We start from the raw sequence: 22,088 nt of genomic DNA on the forward strand, positions 1-22,088 counted from the left end.
CCCTGGCCGCCCCCACCCCCCTGCCCGGGCCCCGGCCCGCCCCCCGCGGGCCCCGAGGACCGCTTGATCGACGCCATCTCCAAGAGCAGCTCTTCGTGGCGGACATTCTGCAGCTCGGTCTTCTTCTCGAGCTCTCGGATCTTGGACTGCAACAAAGCGCGGCACACCGTGCAGGATTTTTAGCCTGCTCGCCAAGACGGCTTGCGTGCGATGCATGCGCGGGGCGTCGACCCTGCACTGCACAGCACTCCACTGCTCTGCGCCTCACCTGTAAGGCTTCGATAGTGTCGCTGGCGGCGCTCCTATCCGAGCCGGCGGCGTTGCTGTTGACGGCGTGGCTGTTGACGGCCGCGTTGAGGGCTCCAGGCATGCTGCCCGGCATGCCGCAGGAGCCCTGCAAGGCCGACGCGCTGGGCGCCATGGGCCCCGAGGTGACGGAGGAGACATGGCTGGACGTCGGGCCCTGGTTCTGGAACTCGGACTGCTTCAAGCGGAGCTGTCGTAACGTGTCGGCGTGCTGGCGTTCGAGGTCCTTGCGCCGCTCTTCGGCCTCGCGCATTTGCTGCACAGGACGGAAAGGCAAAGTTTGGAATTAGTGGGTGCGCGGCACGGTCGGGCCGCGCTATCGCCCATCGGCCGAATGAAAAGGCCGTAAAAAGCAGTGGCGGTGCCAGACGGCCGGACGGCCAGAGGCAACAGGTGGCTGGCCGACCAGTCGAGCGACCAGTCGACAAGGGTACCTTGAGGATGGAGTCCAGGGTGGCTGCGGGGAACGGCCCGCGGGGCGGTGCCTGACTCTCTGCATTCACCTGCAACACGGCCATACGGCGCGGAAGGGTTGCTGTCAGTGTACGCCACAACAGTGTACGCGAGGGTGACTGCCACGCGGCCGTGTGGGCGTGTGGGCGGCTGTCTCCCACTGGGGTGGCGTCGTGTCTCCCCAGACGCGAGGCGGGCAGATGTCTCGTATCGCTGGCGAAAACAACAGTCTCCAACCCCCACCCCCTCCCCCTGCCTTGCCTAGGCCCAGCGAGGCGCAGCGCCGCCTATCTCTGCCGGGCGGAACCGGGCGGAGCCCCTAGCGGGCCTTGGAGGGTGTTGGAGGGCTCTGGGGGTGGCGGCGCGCGCGGCGCGGGGCGGGGCAGCCGCCGCGTCCCCCAAGAAGGGCCTGCTCGTGTTCAGACGGAGTTTTGAGGCCCCATTCCGGCCGCTAAGTTACGACAGCTGCTCGCTTTTATGCCCCGACTGCGGGGGCGTGCCGGGCCCAGCGTGGCGGGGCGGGGCGCGGGCCGCATCAAGCGAGACAAGAGACAAGCGGGCTCGTGTCACGGCGCAACCGGGTTCCAGGTTTTCGGGTTCCGGGTTCGACTCCCGGCCGGGGCGGCGCGTTTTCGTGGCCATGGCGCGGTGGGAAGGCGGGAATTGGGGCGAGGCGGATGAGGACGACGAGGACGACGAGGACCTGCCCGCCCTGTTTCTGACAGCTGTTAAATTAGGAAGCAATGGTGCAGAACGCCTGCCGGCCTGCCGGCCCGGCTGCCTCCAGGCTGGCGGCGCTGGCGGCGCTGCTGGCGGCTGCAGGGCGGTGCTGGGGTTGGGGGAAGGCCAAGGCAGCGGTTCCCAACCTTTTTCAGTTCGCGACCCCAAATTTAATACAAAAAAATTTCCGCGACCCCCAGGAAAAATTTCGCGACCCCACGCGACCCCTCCTTTAGCATGCCTCTGATACAAAGTGCGATAATCCACCTTAGTTTGGGAGCAGTATTGCCGCAAAGTTGATCAAAACGGCCACAAATGTCTTCGAAAAATCGTGTTTTGGGCCGACTTTAAGCAGCCTTTGCGTCTGATCCGAGGCGGTATTTCGTCTTCCCTTAGCGGGCATTTGGTCTTTGGACCTTCCTTTAGCATGCATTTGTTACGGAGTGCGATTATCGGCCTTAGTTTGGGAGCAGTATTGTCTCAAAGTGGATCAAAATGGCATTCAAAGGCATTTTATACTGTTTTCATCAACTTTGAGACAATACTGCTCCCAAACTAAGGCCGATAATCGCACTCCGTAACAAAGGCATGCTAAAGGAAGGTCCAAAGACCAAATGCCCGTCGAGGGAGGACGAAATACCGCCTTGGATCAGACGCAGTTGCTGCTTAAAGTCGGCCTAAAACACGAGTTTTCAAAGGCATTTTCGACCGTTCGGCGTCGTCTGGTCATACTCACATGTGGGTTTGTGTTATCGGTGTGGATCACATTTGCACTCCGTTGCGAAGCGTACGGTCCGTCCACTCGCCCCCCGGACCGATGGTGATAATCCTGCAACAGACGGAGCAGACAGTCGTCAGGTCGAGCGCGCCAACGTCGGAGGCGCCGGGCGGCGCGAACATCAGCGCCACTTTCAGGACAGCCATCGCGTTGGCGGTGCCCGCGCGCGGCACCACTGCCCAAAATTCTTCCGTCAAACTTCCATCTCCCCCCCGAAGCTGAAACTAATTTGGGCAACGCGGGCCCGCCGCGATATCTCAAATAGTTGTCCAATTCGCCCTCCCCCGCCGTTCCAGACGGCTCCGGGCGGCTCCGGGCGGCGGCCCGATAACGTGATCTCCTGCCGCACGAGGCGTCGCGACGGACGCCAGGCGATGTCATCTATTTCAGCCAAAGACCCTAGTTGTTTCGTGCCCTTTCGTTGGAACGGCTGGAGGCAGGAGGCAGGGGCTGGAGGCAGGGGCTGGAGGCAGGGGCTGGAGGCAGAGGCTGGAGGCAGAGGCTAGAGGCCGCTTGCCGCTTGCAGCACAATCCAATGCTCTGGCCTGAGCCCGGCCATCCTCGGCCGTCTTGGCAGAGTGCCCTTCGGTCCGTAGGTCCGTCGGTGCCCCCACTCGGCCGCAATCCGCACCGCCCAGCACTATATTTCACCCCCACCCCCTCCCCCTTCTCCTCCTCCCCGGTCCGTTCATTGACACAGCAAGCATCGCAACAGACGTAAGTCGGCCTGGCTTCGGATAAACACGAACACTCCCGGGGCACGTACAGCGTGTACACTGCAAGCACCTAATCCGAGGAAAATAGTTACTTTCCGCTGGAGCAGCAAAAGTAGCAGAAGCAGCAAAAGGGCACGCCACCCTGACAGTGGCGAGGCAGGCCTACCTCACTCAGCCTGCAGGGCTGCAGGGCTGCAGGGCCCTGCCGACTACACTGCGTGCCGCGGCGTGCCCCTTTTTCGAATCAATAGGACACCCCTCCCCTCCCCTCCAACCCCTTCGCCGCTCCCTCGGCCGCCATGCTCAGCCCACTTTCGGCTTTTCACTATCCTCCGACACCCCTCACCTTCCCCCCCCTCCCCGATTCCCCCCAACGTGATTCGGGCCAAAGTCACGCGCCCCTCTTCCATCATCGTCGAGTTGGTAAATAGAAGCGCCGGCGAGCTTCCCGCATATTTTACTCATTTCCTCCAAATTTTTTCGCGTCGCGCTCGTGTGTGTGTGGGGGGGGGGGGGAGGGGGCGGAAGAGCGCTTGCACAAGTCACGAACATCCTTTGTGGCATTGAAAACCCGACCGTCCGTCGTTCATCTTCGGTGTGAAAATGGCTTCGAGGTACATTCAAACAGTGTCCGCTGCAGTTCTCCACGGCTCGGCTGCAGTCGGCCATCTCCCAGACTTCGGCGACGGCGCGCGGCGGGGGGAGAAAAGGGGGGGGGGGTGCTCGGATTGTTTGCGCATAATTACACGGCGTCAAAGTCACTTGGCGGCCGCGCTGCGCCGCGCCACGCTATAGGCTTGCCTCCTCAACAGAAATCGGGTCAGGCACATGCTGAGGCAGGACGGGCTGAGTGTGACTTCCAACCCAACCGTACTTCATCGCTACTCCCTCGCAGCCTTCCGGGACGCTCCCCCAGAGAGTGCGAGAGAGACGGAGAATAAGCTTTGCAGGCGTGGGGTTGCGTGGGGTACTGTTGCATGCAGCCTACCCGCTGCCGCCGTCGCCTAGCAGTGCAGTGCCTTGCAGTGTTGCAGTGCCTTGCCGCGCTGGAGGCAGCCATTGCCGGGCAGGCGATTCAGGCATTTAGGCCACGGGGCTGGCGGGCTGGCGCGGCTCGCCTGGACTGTTCAAGGCCCTCCTCGGGGCGCGGCGGCGCGGCGCGCGGAGCGACAGGCTCGTCCTTGCTCCGTGCCTCCGTGGAGGCTCCACGGTGCCTCCCCAGTCCAAGGTCGCCGTGGGCCCGCCCGCCCGCGGCACTGGCAAGCCAATCAGGGGCCGCCGTTTTGAAATTCCCGCCAAAAGTTGCAGGCATGGCCATGACGGCGCGGCGTGCCGACAAAACGTCGACAAAACGCCAAAACCTGACCAGAATGGGAGCTCTCGGCCTCTCGACGCTCTCGGCGCGCTCCGGCACTGCTCGAGGCCGGCAAGCCCCACAGGAGAGCGAGAGAGACAGACGACGGAGCGGCGACACGGCGACACCGCGCTGAGCGGCGAAGCGGCAGTGCCCCAGAGCCTCCGTCATTAGGGTCTATCTGGAGCACTCTATATATACCCCATCGGCCGCCAGCAGCGCCAGCAGCGCTGGCAGCGCCAGGGGCGGCGGCGGGCTGCCTCCGAACAGCGCTTCCGTCGCTCTGTCGCCCTCGCACTCGCAGCCGGGCTCAGCAAAGGGGCGGGAAAGAGACAGAAGCACTGTTCGGAGGCAGTCTGCGCCCCAACCCCGGGGCCAGCCCCGCAGCACACTGCACTCGTCCCACAGCAGGCCGATTCCGAACGCTGCTTCAGCTGCTCTGTCTCCCTCGCACTCCAACGGCCCGTCCTGCGAGCGCGAGAGGGATAGAGCGGCAATGCACCGCCCGGAAGCAGCCTCCAGAGCGACCCGAGGCGCACGGCCACGGCGCCACCCGATCCGAGCGAGCGACCCCAGCGGTCCGAACGGTTCGAGGCACAGCGCGAGCACACTCTAAGACTCGCGTGTCTATTTTGCGCACCCACGCCTTGCCGGGCCTTGCCGGGCACGCACGAAACCCGCGCAGTCCAGTCGTGTTCGGCATCTCTCTCGCACCCGTCCAGGGCACCCTGGGAGCACCCCAAGAGTGCGAAAGAGTCACGCCGTGCCGACGGGGCCGAAGGCCGCGCTGAAGGCCGCACCGAAGGCCGAGCCCAGGGCAAAGCAACAACTACACACAGTCAACCGATATCCGACTGCCGGGGGGGGGGGGGGGGTCAAGATGGGGCCGCCTTGCCCGCAGTGCCGCACTGGGGCACGCGCGCACACTGACACACACACACACACACACAGCCGGTATGGCGGGCGGGCTGAAGCAGCGGCTGTCTGTAATTCCTTAAGCCTTCTCTCCCCATTAGGTTTATCTCCACCAAGTGACTCGGTTCTTTTCAATTTTCGTGTGTGTGTGGGGGGGGGGGTCACCCCGCATTGCTGGCGCCGCTCCAAAGGCCGTAGGGCGGACAAGGGCTGCGGGCGGACTGGAGGGCTGCAAGGGCTGCGGGAGGAGAGTCGTTGGTAAAGGACTGTGGGGGAAGGGTCGTGGGCAAAGGGCTGTGGGAGAAGGGTCGTGGGCAAAGGACTGTGGGGGAAGGGTCGTGGGCAAAGGGCTGTGGGAGGAGGGTCGTGGGCAAAGGACTGTGGGAGAAGGGTCGTGGGCAAAGGGCTGTGAGAGAAGGGTCGTGAGCAAAGCGCTGTGGAAGAGGAGTACTTTGCGTTGGGCTTTGGGATATGGGTCCTAGTTGGCATCTAGCGCGGATACTCTTCATTCTTCTGCCGCTCGCGCCGTCGTTCAACGGAAACTTATCCCAGGACCAGACACGCCCGTAAACTTTCCACCACGCCGAAAACTTGATGGGAAAAAAATGGAGATGCCACCTTCTCTCTCTCTCTCTCTGTCTTTCTTTCTGTCCGTCTCTGTCTCTCTGTCCCTCTCTCGCTCCAAGCCCTTTCCCTATTGGCGACTCTCGGGAAGAAGATGGTATCACGTCATCGGCCGTGTCGGGGCGACGGGGTGACGGTGCTGGCGGGGCCGAGCATCCCGGGATGAGTAATGGTGCAGATTGCTCTCCGTTTTCTTTCCCCGCCCTCGCCTCCCCGTCGCCGTCCTCATCGTGGTGGTGGTCGTGGTGGCCGCCACCGTTCTCGAAGAGGGCGTCGTCGCCGTCCTCGCGGGGCGAGAGACGGCCGCGGGGGACCGCCGGGCCGCCGCCGGGATTTGGAAAACATGATGAAGTAGGGGAACACTGCACTATGAAGTGCGCGTCGCGACACCGTGGGCGCGGCGGGGGGACGCGCGGGGAGCAATGACCTCGCGCGCTGCGGACGCGGCGTCGGATAAAACCAAATTGCTCCGTTCACGCACTAAAATTGCGACTTAGGCAGATTTACACAGTTCAAAAACAGCTTTATTTTCCCGTGCGTAGAGTTAACTACAGAAGTTTTTTTTTTTTCGCAGCGTCGTGGCGTTAGGAAACCAATATCCGGTTAGAGCCGTGCCTTTGACGGAGGGGTGGGGGCTGCAGCTGACTGGACGGAAGGGGAGGGGGGATGTCCGCTGCGAGCTGTTCGGCATGGAGGGGTGGTGGGGTGTGCCTGATAGTCCGAGGTGCGGAGTGCGGACAGCCCAGCCCAGGCCAGCCCAGCCCCAACCCCCCGACCCGAACGCACCGATAAAAAGCGAAAGTGGAATGCGGTGCTTGAGCGGGTAGCCGTTTTGAGGGAGCTGCAGCGACCGCCGTCTACCGCGTCGGCTGGAGAGACTTCAGAGAGACTTCAGGACTGCGGAGAGACTTCAGGGAGACTTCAGAGAGACTCCGGGCGAGCGGCACGGCAACTCGGCACGCCTCTCCTCGCACAAGGGCCGCCCGGCCGGAGGGGCCGGAGGGGCCAGAGGGGCCAGAGGGACAGACAAGAGAGAGACCGGGTGCCGGGGGTGCGCTACTAATGAGCATAGCCCTTCCCGCAATTTGGAAAAGCACAAAAAAGATGAAAAGGGGAAAGAAAGAAAAAAGGAAACGTGCTGGATGGAGTCGCGGAGGGCGGGCGGCCCGGTCCGGTACCGCCAGTGTACCGCCAGCGCGCTGTCTCCCTCGCTCTCATGGGGCCCTGTCCGCCGAGTTTAACCCGGGCCTGCTGGGCGCCCCGCGCTCCGCCAAGGCTCCGCTACGCCGCCACCGAGGCCCGCGCCAAGGATGTGCCAGACGGGACAGCCCGCTGGCGGCCGTTGGCGGCAGTGCGGCAGCGCCGAGGGCAGCGCGCCGAGCGGGGTCATTCCGCAGCGCTCTCGTCGCTCCGTCTCGCTCGCACTCGCGGGCCGTCCCGTGGGGGTGCGAGCGAGACGCAGCGACCAAAGCATTGTTCGGAGCGAGGCGGCTGGCACGCTCGGCAATTATTTGAGCGTTTGGCGTCCTTTGGCTGGCCCTTCGGCTGGCCCTGTGGCGTCTGGTGGCGTCTAGCCGAGTCCCTTGGCCGTTCGGCCGTTTGGCGCTCCCTTTGGCAGTGTGGCGACACAATGACAGCCATTCAGCGCGGCTCTGCCCTTTCTGCCTTATTTCAAACCTTTTGTTTGAAGCGGGGAGAAGAGGGAGGGGGTCGCTGTGGTTTGCGGTAGACAAATATAGCGACGCGAAAGAAGAGACGCGGGGGGAGGCGGCCCTTGAGCCCTCGCGGCCGGAGCGGGGTGGACCCTGCCGCTCCGCCACCGCGCCATGGCGGCCGTGGCGCGCCACACAGTGGGCCAGAAGACCGTCGGAGGCGGTCAAAACTCCAGATTCGCGAAGTGGGACTCACCGAGCGTGTGACCCCACCAATGGATTCGGTTCGAGTCCTGTTTACCGACTCTGCAGCCCAAAACGCGTCCGGGATTTTGGCCGCCTCCACCGGTCTTCTGGCCCACTGTGCGCCACCCCGGCGGGCGGTGCGGTCTCGCTGCCTCTCGCACGGCACGGCGCGGCCTGACCGCTGCGCCAGCTCACGGCTCACGTTGTGGCTCACAAAGGAAAAGTTTAAAATCCGAGTCAGAGATCTGCGCAACTCCGAACGAGGCGGTCGAGAGCCATTCTACCAAATAATAAGTCGGGTCACTGCGGAAAAAAAAAGTTGGGTCAAAGTGACTAGAGCAAGCATTAGTTTTATTATTTTAAACTAAATCTTGATGAAGAATTCCCAAGGTACTCTCTCTCATAATGACATTCGACCAAAATTAGATAAATCTGACGCAACTTTATTTAAAATAAAAAGCGGTTTTCAAACTACAGACTTTAAAAAAATGGTTCGGGACTAAAGGGTTGCAGGTACTCACCAGAATGCCGGGGCTGGGTTCCTGCCGTGACGGCGTCACCGCGGCCCCCGCGGCCCCGTCCAAGTGGGCCACGTCCTGCTGCCCCCGCCCGCGGCGCCCCCGGCTGCAGGGCCGCCACCCCGCCCCCGCCCCCGCCCCCTCCTACGTGCTGTCTGTCATGCCGCGCCGCGCGCGTCGCGGCGACCTGGAACAAACCAACAGACGTGTTAGCGCCACACTCCCTGTGACACTGTCACGTGGTCCCTGGGCGGTTGCATCGTGTCGCCTCGTCGCGTACGACGTGAGGTTTCGACCTCTCGAACGCCTCGAACGATAGCGTCGAATCGAGATGTAAGTGCACCAAGGAGCTGCCCATTCGAAGCATCCCGGGAGAAAGTGTGGTCTAAATCGCTAAAACAGCTCGCTTTGAGATGACGTCATTTCACTGCGTGTGACATGCGAGTCCCCCTCGAGCCCCTGACGGAGTGAGGGTAGGCCGTCCCGCACAACAGCCGCGTCCAAGTGGAGCCCACCTCCCCGGCGCTCCAACGCGTCCAACGCGGCCCAAAGAGTACCCACCCGTTGAGGGAGAACGATTGGCCGCCTTAGATTAGGCGCAATGGCTGCCTAAAGTCAGGCCAAACCATAATTTCTGCACATTTACCGTTTTGATCTAATTTGCGGACTGTTGATTTAAAGTCAACAATATGGGAACAACTTGCAATGCGATTAGCATTGGATTTTTTTTGGTTGCAGGAGTGAGCCGCTCCTGGTATCGGGACACTTCGCTACGCCATGGAGCCATTCAGGCGTGGATGCGCCGGGCTGCGCCGGGCTGCAGCGAGATAGCGGGGGCCTCGTCCTCGCGCTACGCGCTGCACTGAGGCTTTGGTCTCGAATGAGTCTGGCGGTCTGGCGCCATCATTAAGATAGCAGGCCACCGCTAACGCGCGGAACGCCTTTCCTCGCGGAACGCCTCGCGGAACGCCTCGCGGAACGCCTCGCGGAACGCCTCGCGGGGAGGAGGATGTCGACGACATTATATTTTCAGCCTCCCGCCCTCTTAAACACACACACACAAACATACACACAGAGCACGGCCCCCGCCGGCGCGCAGCAGGGAGAGCAGCTGCGGAGGGCTGCGGCATGGTTATCTTATCGCACCGACACCGACAACTGCATCGGCCCCTCGCCCCGGCCCAGCCCGACCCGGTCCCTCCCCTGCATGCGGTCACCCCGTCTCCGGGGACCAGGCTGCCGCTTGCCGCTACCGCCAGCCCACCGCCAGTGCACCGCCAGCACACTGCCAGCACACTGCCAGCACCACCGCCAGCACACTGCCGGCTCTCTGGCTCCATCACGGTGCCAGCAGGCTGATTCCGAGCAGTGCTTTCGTCGCTCTGTTTCTCTCCAGAGCGACGTCAGCCGGGTGGGTGGAGGTGGGGGAGGTGGGCCGCGAGGTGCCAATGTTTATTGGCCGAGTCATGGTGTTTGATGGACTGATGAGCCTCGCGCCGGACCGCCCTGCCTGGTCGGCCGGTCGGCCTGCCAGGCCCAGCCTGCCACGGCGGTGTTGCCGCTTCGTGCGTGCCGCCTGCCGCCCCCTCCCGAGCTGGCAACACCGCCGGGGTGGGAATGGGGAGGGGGATGGGACGGCCCGGGTCGCAGTGGGTAGGGGGAGGGGGGCATCTCTGCCGCTCCACGCTCAATGCTTTTCCGTATGTAAAGAAAGCTCTCGCCGGCCTGATGTCTGTTCGCGGTTCATGGCCCCCTTGCTTCGGGTAGCTTGGCGCCATGGCAGTGCACCAGCATCGACTTGGAGCCTGAAGTGATTCACTGTCTGATTCAGAGCCAGGGCGTCGCTGGGCCGCTGGCTGGGCCGCTGGGCCGACCCGACTGCGGCAAGGCCAGGCAGGCCTGCCGCCACTGCCGCCCGCCGGACACGTAATCCGACCAACGACGTCCCATCGCGTCCCCTTAACGTCCCATCTCGTCCCGCGGTCCGCGCGGGGGGAAGGGGGAGGGGGTGTACGAGGGGCGGTATATCAACAGGTTATTGGTGCTCAAAGGCCCGATGGCGCCGCGAGCCCTGCCCCTCTCCCCGGCCCTCTCCTAACCCCTCCCCTCCCCCGACGTCACCAACCGTAGCCTATCTCGCACACATTGAATTTTTTCGCTGCCCGCCAGCCAGGCTGCCTGGCTGCCAGACTGCCATGGCCTGCGCCAGATATGCAATATGCCCCGTGTTTTGGCCAGCACCTGGCTGCCTGGCGCGGCGGCGCTGCGGCCCGGAAGGCTGTCGCTCTGTCTCTCTCGCACCCGTGCGGAACGCGTCACGAATGTGAGAGGAACGGAGCGACGAAAGCGCACCCTTCGGAGTCAGCCTGCTCGGCTCGGCTGGGCAAGTCCACCCACGTACTGAGATTGGACAGGCTAAGCCCCCCCCCCCCCTTTTTACACACACAACGTTCGCCCCACTCACACCACGCCGTGTAAAGACGCAGTGACGGCAGTAGCGCCCTGTTCAATTGAGCGTCACGGCCATAAACACCAGCACTTTTTCTCGGCCCCCAGCCACTAGAGGGCGGTGGCGGCCACTTTTTTTAATCCCCCGCTGCCCCTACACTGGCGTGGGCGCTGGCGCGTAACGTTGTGAAAAATGAAGCTAGCGTTATCTGGGTGGCGCGTGTCCGCGTGGCGCGGCGTGTCCATGGCGTGTCCGCGAAAAGTGCCTCCCCCTTCCCCTTCCCCCTCCCCGGCCGGAGTCCACTCAGTTAGCGCTGGCGCGCTTCTCACGGCGGGCCCAAGTATCGGGGCAACAACTCGGGGGAAAAACAGACGGCAACTTTCGCACTTCTCCCCTCGATCCCCGATCCAGCCGGCGGGCTCTGCGTGCGTTCACTCCAAATCTATTGGCGGTACACATGGTGTTGCGAAGGTGATGAAATCTGTACCACCTTTCTTTTGGTGGATCTTTACCGCATTGGTGGTAAAATCTGGACGCTGCCAAGACACAAATACCACCAGCAAGGGCGGGAATACTACCGCCGTTCGATTTAGAGTGTCGCCCGGCGCGGAACTCTGAGGGAAGGAAGAGGACCGAGGAAGTTCGCCGCCCTTTTTCTTCGCGGCCACTCCCGGCTGGCCAACAGATGCCGCCCGGGAGCGGTCCGGCAGCCAGAGCCAGCCAGGCAGCCAGGCGGCCAGGCGGCCAGCCGCTCGGCAAGAAGTGGAAAACAGAAAACTCAACTCGAACAAGAAGGGGTTTCGGGAAGTGTCGTCCCGGACGGGGCGGGGTGGCACGATCTCCCCAGGGCTGCATGGCGCTTCCCGCCGCCATCTTCTTAAATCAAGTGCTGACGCTAAATTTGGAAAAGTGAAAATAAAATTGCAGTGTCGGGCTGCTGCGGGTGGCAGCCGCGCACCTGGTGAAACCTACTCAGCCGTTCCAGCGCCCTGGGGCCGTGCTGGAGCCGTGCTGGGGCTGGGGCCGAGGCGGAGGGCGTGTTATGGATATGACTTGCGAAGGGCAAGAACCCGAAACGCGCGCCAGAGCCGCAGAGCGGCAGAGCGGCTAGCGACATCGCAGGGAGGGAAAAGGTGGTGGGGGTGCCGGAGGTGGCGCGAGTGGGCGTGCTCCGAAAAGGAGAGCCAGTTACAACCGCAGCCTGAGCATAAGTTAGTGGCGCGGTGCTGCGCGCGACACTGTCGTGATTCATCCCGGCGCCCTTCCCCCCACCAGTGGCGCGGAAGACCTGCCCAGTGCTTGGGCGGACACAAATCAGAGCACGGCTGGAGCCCTCAAGCCCTCAAACATGGCTTAATTTGACAGAGGTGACTTAGCCCAGCCTGTATTTGAACTGACCTTAGGCCTCCAAAGCGATGTGACTGTACGTAAGTGTTTTCAAACAGTAACAGTAAATTTCTGACGTCAAAGAATCGAGTAACTCTCCCCTCTCCTCCCTGCCCTGCCCGACTCTGGCAGCGCCGCTGCGGCAGTTCAAGGGACAGAGCGCTAAAGCGCCGGGGAGGTGGGCTCCACTTGGACGCGGCTGTTTGGCGGGCCGGCCTATCCTCCCTTCGTTAGGGGCCCCGCCGCCTTGGCCGCCGCCTCGAGCTCGGACCCGAGGCTAGAGGCTAGAGGCTGCTAGAGCGGAAGAAAGGAGGTCATTCCAAGAGGCACAGCTGGCCGGGCCACGTCAACGCAACAGTGCAAAAATGGTCCGACTGTCTGTATGGTTTATGCGATCGGCCGACCGGCCGTCTGCACGACCACCACACCATCCATGCACGAAAAATGAAGGCAATGCAGCAGCAAGGGGAGAGCCAATTATCTATGCAGTCGCGGTGCAGAATGCAGACTGTATCGCGATACGGGCGGCATCCCCATCGATCACACATACACACACACGCGCGCGCGCGCGCGCTACGAAGTGGCGCATCACTGCCCCAATGTGTGTCCGTGAAAGCAGGCGCGTTGGGGTGGCCACCACCACAATGGCGCTCCACATAATTTGCCCCACCGTTGTCGGAGCCTGTTTTGGAAATCGCGGTGAGATGCTGCCTGGGACATTTATAAAGAAACCATCTCCTCTCGTTCGCTCCGGGGGACAACGGGGAACAGTCGGCAGGCCGGCCAGCCGCAGTTCCTCCAGTACACGGAGTACACTGTAGTGCGGCGGCCCCGCGCGTCAAGCGGGCATGCGAATTAGCATGTGGCCGGGTAGCGTGGCGGCGTGGCGGAGTGGCGGGCCTCTAGCCACGGCCCGTGGCTCATGGCTCATGGTCCGGACGGGGCCCTCGCGGGGTCCATCGGTTTGACCACGGCGGCTGTCCCCTGCTTCCCTGGTTCCTCGGTTCCTTGGTTCCTTGTCGTGGGCCTAGGGGGTGGGGTGGGGTGGCCGGTGGGGCGGGGTGGGGTGGGGAGGACATGGGGTGGAAGAAGGGCGCGCGAGGAGATGAGGAGGGGGAGGGGGTGGTGGAGGGAGTCTCGAATCAATACGAGAGCTACACCAGTGACCCCCTTGCCGCTGCCGCCGCTGCCGCCGCGGTGGCAGGGGGGTTGGGAGGGAGAGGGAGGCGGCTTCGCTGCTTCGCTCCGTCCCAAGCCACGCCATGCACGCCATGAAGCTGACAGGCCACGGCAGGCTCTGCCATGCTGCAGCCGCTGTCTCTCTCTCCCTTCATTTTTTGACGCTTGTCCGTCCTCGTGCCTTGTGTCCCCATGGCCTGTCCCCATGGCGTGTCCCCATGGCGCGGCCCCATGGCGCGGGGGCAACAAGCCGACGGCACCCCCGCCTGACACGGCGGCCTGGCACGGCCTCACACATTCTCATGACTTGTTGGTGACCCGCGGGGCATGCCCGGGGCACCTTGGCATCTCGCGGGGCCCACACGCCTCCCCCACACACCGCCCTCGCACTCCGCCCCCGCACACCGCCCCCGGGCGCCGCCACCGGGCGAGCCTCCCGCGTGGGCCGACGAGGTAGCCGCCGTACTACTCACTCACTGAATCCCGCACTCACCACTGGTTCGAGTCCACAGCCGAGTCGCAGCGGGTAATCCACAGTGCGCGTCCCATGAGCCGCGCTGCTGGCGTGCCCGTCGTGTTCAAGTTGACAGTTTACAGTTCACAGTTCACAGTCCTCCCTCATGGTGCGCTGTCCCTGCCTGTCCCTGCCGCGCGCGCCCCGTCCTCGTTCTCGTTCCCCGCGTGTCCGTGCGGCCCGCGCGGCCCGTGCCCCGGCTTGCCAAGGCTTGCCAAGGCTTGCGCGGGAGACTTGTCGCCTCCACTTGGCGCCTCGCCTCGCGCCCTCGCGCCTTGCCCTCGCGTCCGTGCCGTTCGTGCTGACCGTGCTGGCCTGGCTGGCCTCGCCTGCGCTGCGGGTCGCGGGTCGCGGGTCGCGTGTGGGCAGGCTGCCGCTAGCTGCCGCGGGCGGGCACAGCGCACAGCACAGCGCAGGGGCAAGCCGATGCCGCTACTGGCGCCCCGCGCTCGGCCCACGCTCGGCCCATGCTCGGGCTCGCTTCGGCCCCGTTCGGCTCGACAGCCCCCTCGGCCCTTCGGCTCGGCAGCGCGGCAGCGCTCGTGGAGTTCGTAGAGCCTCGGAGCTCGGCTCCGAGTAAGGGGTGTGTGGGCGTGAGGGTAGTGGGGATCCCTTCCTGGTCCCTCATCGCCTTGATCCCGGCACCCCTTCCCTGGCTTTCCCGCTCGCAGCATTGCATATAGTATCTACCTGGCCTGTCTTGGCGATCGGGCAGTGCCCAGCACGGCCCAGCAGTGCCACGGGGCGACGGTGCCTCGGTACCGTACCGCCGCCAGGCTGCGCCCGCTGCGCCAGGGACAGGCCAGCCCGCGCCACAGCCTAGAGCCCGCGCGCCCCGCACCCCTGCCGCTATTGACCAAGGAGTGAGGAGGAGGAACCGGGGGATGGGACGGGGAGCGTGGCGGAGGCTGTGCCGACCTCGTCCTCGTCGCTCCCCGGCCTCGGCTCGGCACGCCGCGGAGCGAGAGAGAGGCCCGAGGCCGCCGCGCCGAGGCCAAGGGGGAGTGCGCACCCCGCGCCCTGCCCTAGCCGCGCCCAGCGCCCTCCACTCTGCGGCCTGGCCTCGGACACGTGGCTGCACGTGCCGCACACGTGCCGCGGGCAGCGGGCAGGCAGGTGTGTCCAGGGTGTGTCGCGGTGCCGGGGCGGACCGAAGGGGGCATCAACGGCGCTAAGTGCGGCATCAAATGCGGAGGGGGCAGGGGGAGGGGGGACGAGGCGCCATGTCAATGGGCGAGTACTACAGCATCGAGAGAGGGGGGAGGGCCTCGTTTGCTCAGCGCACCCACCCCACGTGTCTCACGAGGTGGGGAGATGCATACACTGGGTGCCATTGTGCTTTACCTCAACCCCTCTTTTCACTCGGAGAAACGGTTTTCTTTTTGTTTATTTTGGAGAAGAGAGCTCTCTGCGGACTTTGGAGTTGGCCTGTCCGTCCTACCACTGGAAAAATAACATTCCAGGCAGTGACAGGGGAACGAGAATGCATCACGTTCACAGTCCTCTCTCATGGTGTGCTCGCCCTGCGCGAGAGTAGGCAATTGGTATGGAATGCAACAAATTGAAAGGGAGAAAATAAAACAAAATGCATGAGTATTACATAGTGCATATATTCTGGTAAATAAACTGTACACATCTTGAATCTTTTTAACACCGGAAGTAAATGAGTCTTACGTGTCTGTCTGTTTAAACATATGTGCTGTATGCCACTTTGCATGCAAAAGATTCAAAGGTAACAAGCAACACATAGTAGAATTTATTCTGATACATAGCTAAAAGCATAACAAATATAACACTATGGTATTCTATTAAATGCCCAAAACAGATATAACTAGTTATTATTAATGTGAGGAGGGAGACTTAGGATCATTTTGCTCCATAACTGGTATCTCATGGGCAGAGATGCCAAATCCACACATTCAGCAAATATCAGAAGGGCTAAAGCAGAATGTAATACCTGAATGTAAAATTTACAATGAAATGAGGGACACATGGTAACTTACTGCATACCTCTGAAATAATGTACGTTTCAGACACGTGCTATTATTCAGACAAAACCAATCCAATATATAAATGAGTTTCCCCTGACATTCATCTCCCATGCGTGACCCTTACAGAAAATAGCCTGATGTACAAAAAAAAAAAAAAATTAAAAAAAGTTCATCACACCACGTTAGAAATATCGAAGCTCATGCTAAAACAAATAACTAAAGTAGAGATATGTCTCAATGCACCATAAAGGAATCTTTCTAATAAAGTTTGATTTCATACAAGTAGATTTAAACAGGTAAAAGTTGATCAACAAATTGAGATATAAAAACACACCATATACACAATCATATTGCATTCCAATGACAACTGAATGCTAAACACATGTCAGAGTCAGTAAAATGGCAAAATGAATCCCTGAATTCAGAAACAGAAATAGAACCTTTAAAATATAAACAACAGAAGAAAGTAAGGCAGAGAGAGATACAAGATTTCATTAATATTAATTAAAACACCATACCAAATAGATTATACCACTCTTGCTCAGCACATTTGGTATAGAAAATTAGTTCTATTTATCATTCAAACATAAAATCAAGGAAAGCTTGTCTCTAAGTGGTTGCAATGCCTTAGAAAATTAAAGTTTCAATGTTGACATACAAAGAGGAAAAGAAGAGATACCTAAATCACAGTTAAATTTTAACTTTCAAAAAAGCATAATAGTTAACTAATTATATTCATTGGAGCACTACACCAATCACACATAGGCAATGTGGATAATGATAACGTTTCTAGTAGGGAAAGTGTTTACAGCCATGCAAAGTTTCTAGGTCCCCCCCCAAATCCAAGACTTAACTACTTCATCCTTGATCCCAAATTCATACGGTACATATAAATGTCACAAAGTTTCAACAAAAGAAAATCATATTAAACACTAAGCAGTGCCAGAATTGGTACCATTTGCAGCGGCTTCTTCAAAAACCTGAGTTTACTTGCATACAGCCTAATGTGATACACAACTCCCATTAAAGAATCTGTATCAGAGCACCTGCACCTACAAACAACTACACCAAGCCACAGGCACTCCGCTATTTAAGATTATGGCCACATGTAACAGCTCTGAGAACAAGGTTTAGCACTCATATTACAGCAGACAACTCTCACACAAGGACTGAACAGGTAACCTACACAAGACACTAATTAGTTAAACAAATCAATTTAACATGAAAATCATTACTGCCAACAATCTTATTTTATACAAATACAAGGTTTAAAAATGAAAGCTAAGGGAATGAAACACTTTGGCATTTTCATTTGGACATGAAAGGAGGTACATTAAATGATTTCACAAATTTTTTGTTCATGGCATACAGCTTGTATATATGGCTGCCATGAGTTTGAAAAAGTAGTCTGCCTCCTGTTTCTTACTTGCTGTTGCATTTTGTTTTATTAAATACTGTCAGACACCTAATAGGTTAAGCTACTAGGTTATGAAACGCTGGAAACATAAGGAAAGCCACTTTTAAGCTAAATGTCAAACACACCAGCTCTGAGGTGGTGCTTCAGCCTAAAATGCAATAAGAACATTACCGCAAAAACAAAACAAAGAGGGTCTAAAATTGAAGACAAAATATAACTGAGAATATACAATAACAAGACTGAGTCTCATGGCTAACAGAAGAGACATATTATCATACAACAGTATTTTATTGTTTCCTCGCTCTGCACCTCTCAGAAATAATATTGGGAGTTGAAATGAAATCTTTGATTCAAGGCAAGTAAAATGTTGAAGGCAATCTACCTCAAAAGCACAACAATTGGAATGCTGTGCATCTACCAAACTACCCATGAGCCTGTCATAAAAAAATAAATCTCAGAATAATTTTTTTTTTTACAATGTAGGTATGTCAATTATTGTTCACAATAAATAGCACTTTTAATTTTACATCAAAAAGAGGGGGGAGGGACTAGCTTTTCACCATTTGCTCAACTTGTGTTCCTAAGAGTTGCATGACTTATTTAACAAATAGATCAGGACATAAGGAAACAAACATTACGATGAATCAAAGAAGTGGTAGTGACATTATTATCAACAGCATGAAGCCGTATCACAAGCAGAAATGCTTTGAGGTTGAATAACTGAATTTGAAGGCTAATTGGTGATCAGAATGTAGCACAGCACTGAATCAGTACTCTACATCACTAAAACACAAATTTGTCTAGCAATGAATTCAGATGCCTGCTTAAAGGGATGTAGCAAAAGCATGAGGAAATATTACTTCTACAAACAGATGCCGGCACTCTCAACTCCTTTCTCATAGTTTGAAGAGGATGGAGTGCCAGGCATGGCAACATACAAAAATATTTTTGCAAGTGAAAAACTCAGTCAAGCAACCAAATGGCATAATAGCCATGCTTCACCATTGAACAGCTTCATATTTGTATCACAAATAGCCCAAATGGCTCCTATTCAAATTCATAATAACAACAGTGCAGACACTCTGTTAAAGACTATTAAGTCCGTTCCCTTATTTTCTATAGTGCCTCACAGTAGTGTCACCTCATTGACATTCCTATTAACCTAAGAAAGGAAATGTTGCATTGAGCTCAATGCAAAAAGGTCAAAGAGATGTATACACTTACACAAGTAAAGCCAATCTAACATGAGCAGCTGTCTTTGCTGGCAGTTTGATCGTTGACAAGAGTATTGCGCCCACCAGGTTGCGAAGGTTTATGTTGGACTCCAGATTCAGCTGCATTTAGGTCCAATCTACAAAAGAGAAGAAACAATTGAAAATATACTGGCTGATGTTCAGGGAGATCAGCATTAAAGAAAAGATGGCCACATACCGCCCATCTTGAATGCTCTGATATATCTTCTTTGCAGTCTCCAGAAATGCTTCTTCTACATTCTCACCACTGGAAAAAACAAAACAACAGTTAGAATTATTAATGATACAAGAGACGCCATAATTTTAAATGTTGCAGAAAATTTACATCCAAATGTTACCTTTTAGCACTAGCCTCTACAAACATGAGACCATTTTCATCAGCAAATTGTTTGGCCTCTTCATAAGTGACGTCTCTTGCTGCATTCAGATCACACTTGTTTCCGATCAGGAATATCACCTGATCAAAAAACATACATTAGAAATCAGAAAGTTATGGTTGACATGGGTGGAAAGTGTTTAGTTTACATACAGTGCTGGGGTTGGTAAGATTCCTTGTATCAGTCAACCAACTACTAAGATGATTGTAGGTGGAGCGACGAGTGATGTCGTATACCATCAAGGCTCCAGCTGCACCCCGATAGTATGATCTAAAATCATGAAACAAATAAATGTGATAATTTGACAGAAAATTAAATTTATGACCCAGATTGCCTCCTCTCAAATTAGAACAAACCTGGTAACAGCTCGGAAACGTTCCTGCCCAGCTGTGTCCCAGATTTGTAGTTTGATCTTCTGTCCTGATACTTCAATGATACGAGTGCCAAACTCAACACCTATGGTGTGAGGACAGTCTGACATAACTGCAATACAAGAGAAAAAACAAATAAATAAATTTACAAAATGATCAAAATAGGAAATACAATAAAGTTGAAAGATAATTTAAGATAAGATATCAATCAAAATGTGCTGTACTTACATTTTTTTTCTGTAAATTGGTGGAGAAGGCATGATTTGCCGACACCCATGTCCCCAATGATAATATACTTAAAGATGTAGGAGTAATTGTATGGCCCGACAGACATGATGGCTAGAAGCAAATAATCAAAAGATAAAATTAGATGACTACACAACAATTGAAAAATCATGACAAAGGAATGAAAAAAGAACAAAAGAATCCATTGGACAAATACGCCATTAAAAGACAGTGACACAGAAATCAGACACAGATACTCAAAGTAATATAATAAGTAATCCATAGTACGAAATAATTTTTTTATCGCAAACCCTCATCAAAAAGTTTATTAACTAGTCACTTCGTGTGGACCTCAGATCTGACTAGAAACAAAACAATAATGCAGACCCATAACTGTAGAAGACCAATCACTTAGACTAGCGCTAAACATTCTTAAAGTACTGAAGTGCGTGTAGCAGGAACAAATATAGTTGGAAATTATTCTTGTACCTGGCCCTGGCCCCCAGGTGCCCCTAGGCTGACATGGCATAGCCTCAACCTAACCATGGTGTGACGCCCACTGACCCTTTGACACTTCCCGTTACGCTACAAGCTACAAGCGGTTAACGAGAAGGAGACACGAGGTGATTCTAATTTCACGAAACCAACGACGAAAGAAAACCTCTGAGAAACAGATGGGCATAAGTGCAAAATCAAGACAAATGACTGAAATCAAAACAATCGCCTGCTTACCTAGATCTAGGGTTTTCTGACTTGTCGAAAAAGTGAGACTGGGCTTGAAACTCAAAATCCAACTTAACGCTGTTAAGGGTCGACCTGGCTTCCAAACGTCAGTTTGAAATTAAAAGGCTGCCAAGATGTCAAAATATGGAAGTCGGCCAAAGCCAAAGCCCATCTGCACTTTCAGCTACGACACTACGTTAATCGATGATGTAAACGAAACACTGAGTGTTACTAATGACAGAGTATTGCGTTGTGATCACAGCATAACTAAGAGTGAAAGCAAAGAAAGGAAAGGGGAATGGGGAAGCTAGCTAACGATGCTAGCGAATCCGATGTACACAACCAAGCAAATGACTCAGAGAGGACCATCTACCCTCGTCGCTGTCAGGCAGAGAGAGGTTCGACACTTGATTTGCTTGGTTCGATTGTTCAATCATGGTTCAATCTCTGCCTAGCGTCCGCCCCCTCCCCACAGGACACTTAACCTAACTCAACATCATCATCATCAAATCAACAATCAACAAACATCACTTTGGAGCTTTACTGACAGCTCTGCACCATGCGCATTAACAGGTTAAAACGTCTTCAGAAGAATTTGTCCTTTTATGTCAATAACTTTGGGCTTAAAAAGCCGTTCCATGTATTGTTGGACGGGACAGTGTGTTTTGTTGCCCTCAAGGTAAGTTGGTTTTTTAACCTATAGACTCATGCTGAGTTTGAAAACGACACACGAAAAATGAACTTCTTTAGACACTTTTCCATTTTCAATGACAGGACAAGTTAGATGTTCAGCAGCAAATTAAAACATATCTAGGTGACGATGTCAAAATGTTTACAACACCTTGTGTTGTTATAGAAACAGAGAAACTTGGTGAGAATACTCATTTTGATTAATAATTATTTTTGGCAATGACCATTACTTGATAAGAACCAATTATTTCTAGGAAAATCGGTGTTTGGTGCTATGTTGATTGTCAAGAAATTCCCCATTCGCTACTGTGAGCACAAAGATAACCCAGTGTCAGGAAGTGAATGTTTACTCTCCATGGTGGGCTCTTCCACCTCAAATAGGTATGTTGATTTTTCAATGCCTCATCACAAGTTCATGTAACTTCTTTATTCATTTCACAAAATTATACCAATGAAACACATTAATTCAAATTTTTGTTCAGGTACATAATAGCAACACAAGACAGGGATCTGCAAGATAAATTGAGACTTATCCCAGGAGTACCTTTATTTTATTTCTTTAATAAGGGACCGACACTTGAGGCACCCTCCAAAGTTAGTGAGAAGGCTGCTGCAGCAACTGCAAATGCTCGGCAAGTATCATTATGGAAAAAAGGAGTCCTACGTCCTTATGAAAGAAACATTCTATTATCATTGTTTCTTCTCTAGGTGGGGTATCAATCAATATGAGCAAGAAGCGTTATCAAAACTTAAGGAAGTAGAAGGTCTCAAGTCAGAAGATATTCCTGCCAAGAAAAAGAAAAAGAAGACAAAGAATCCTAATCCTTTGTCCTGTAAAAGGAAAAAGAAAAAAACTGAAGCTGGCGCAGACACACCTAAAAAAAGTGATGCAGGAGTAAAGAAAAAGAGAAATAGGAGAGGTAAGAAATTGCCTCAACATGTGAAAGAGGAGCTATTGCGGATCAAGTCTGCTACACAAAATAGTGTTTAGAATGAGTTAATGCTGTTGTTAATAAGATAAATTAATTTCTTCAAATCTTCCCATCTATTTTTCTAACTGATTCCTCCTTTATTTCGAATTCATGTAAATGATTTTGCACAACATGCTTTTAACTTGAACTACAGTAGACTATGTTCTAATGCCTTTTGAAGTTGCATTGTATTTTAACATGCAAGCAAGTATTAGTGTTACAGTCCATTGCACAAACATCAGCAAAAATTCTTAGTGTTC

At 55.4% G+C, this 22,088-nt stretch overlaps 2 protein-coding genes across 2 annotated transcripts; one reads left to right on the forward strand and one right to left on the reverse strand.

Annotated features, from left to right (window-relative positions):
* Window positions 1-15,400: 15,400 nt before the first annotated feature.
* On the reverse strand, window positions 15,401-20,530 carry LOC117642691 (ras-related protein Rab-14). The gene is made up of 7 exons (XM_034381129.1): window positions 20,177-20,530; window positions 19,448-19,558; window positions 19,205-19,331; window positions 19,001-19,118; window positions 18,810-18,928; window positions 18,650-18,718; window positions 15,401-18,569 (listed from the first exon to the last, which is right to left on the reverse strand). The coding sequence occupies exons 2-7, from the start codon at window positions 19,551-19,553 to the stop codon at window positions 18,458-18,460; spliced, it is 651 nt and encodes a 216-aa protein (XP_034237020.1). The 5' UTR covers window positions 19,554-19,558; window positions 20,177-20,530; the 3' UTR covers window positions 15,401-18,457.
* A 55-nt stretch (window positions 20,531-20,585) lies between these two features.
* Window positions 20,586-21,897, forward strand: LOC117642689 (rRNA-processing protein UTP23 homolog). Its single transcript, XM_034381128.1, has 5 exons — window positions 20,586-20,846; window positions 20,942-21,038; window positions 21,112-21,238; window positions 21,340-21,489; window positions 21,566-21,897. Exons 1-5 carry the CDS (start codon window positions 20,727-20,729, stop codon window positions 21,846-21,848), a joined length of 777 nt encoding a protein of 258 aa, XP_034237019.1. The 5' UTR covers window positions 20,586-20,726; the 3' UTR covers window positions 21,849-21,897.
* The last annotated feature ends 191 nt before the right edge of the window (window positions 21,898-22,088 follow it).

The sequence above is a fragment of the Thrips palmi genome, unplaced genomic scaffold, assembly GCF_012932325.1.
Source record: "Thrips palmi isolate BJ-2018 unplaced genomic scaffold, TpBJ-2018v1 HiC_scaffold_16, whole genome shotgun sequence".
Taxonomy (NCBI): Eukaryota; Metazoa; Arthropoda; class Insecta; order Thysanoptera; family Thripidae; genus Thrips; species Thrips palmi.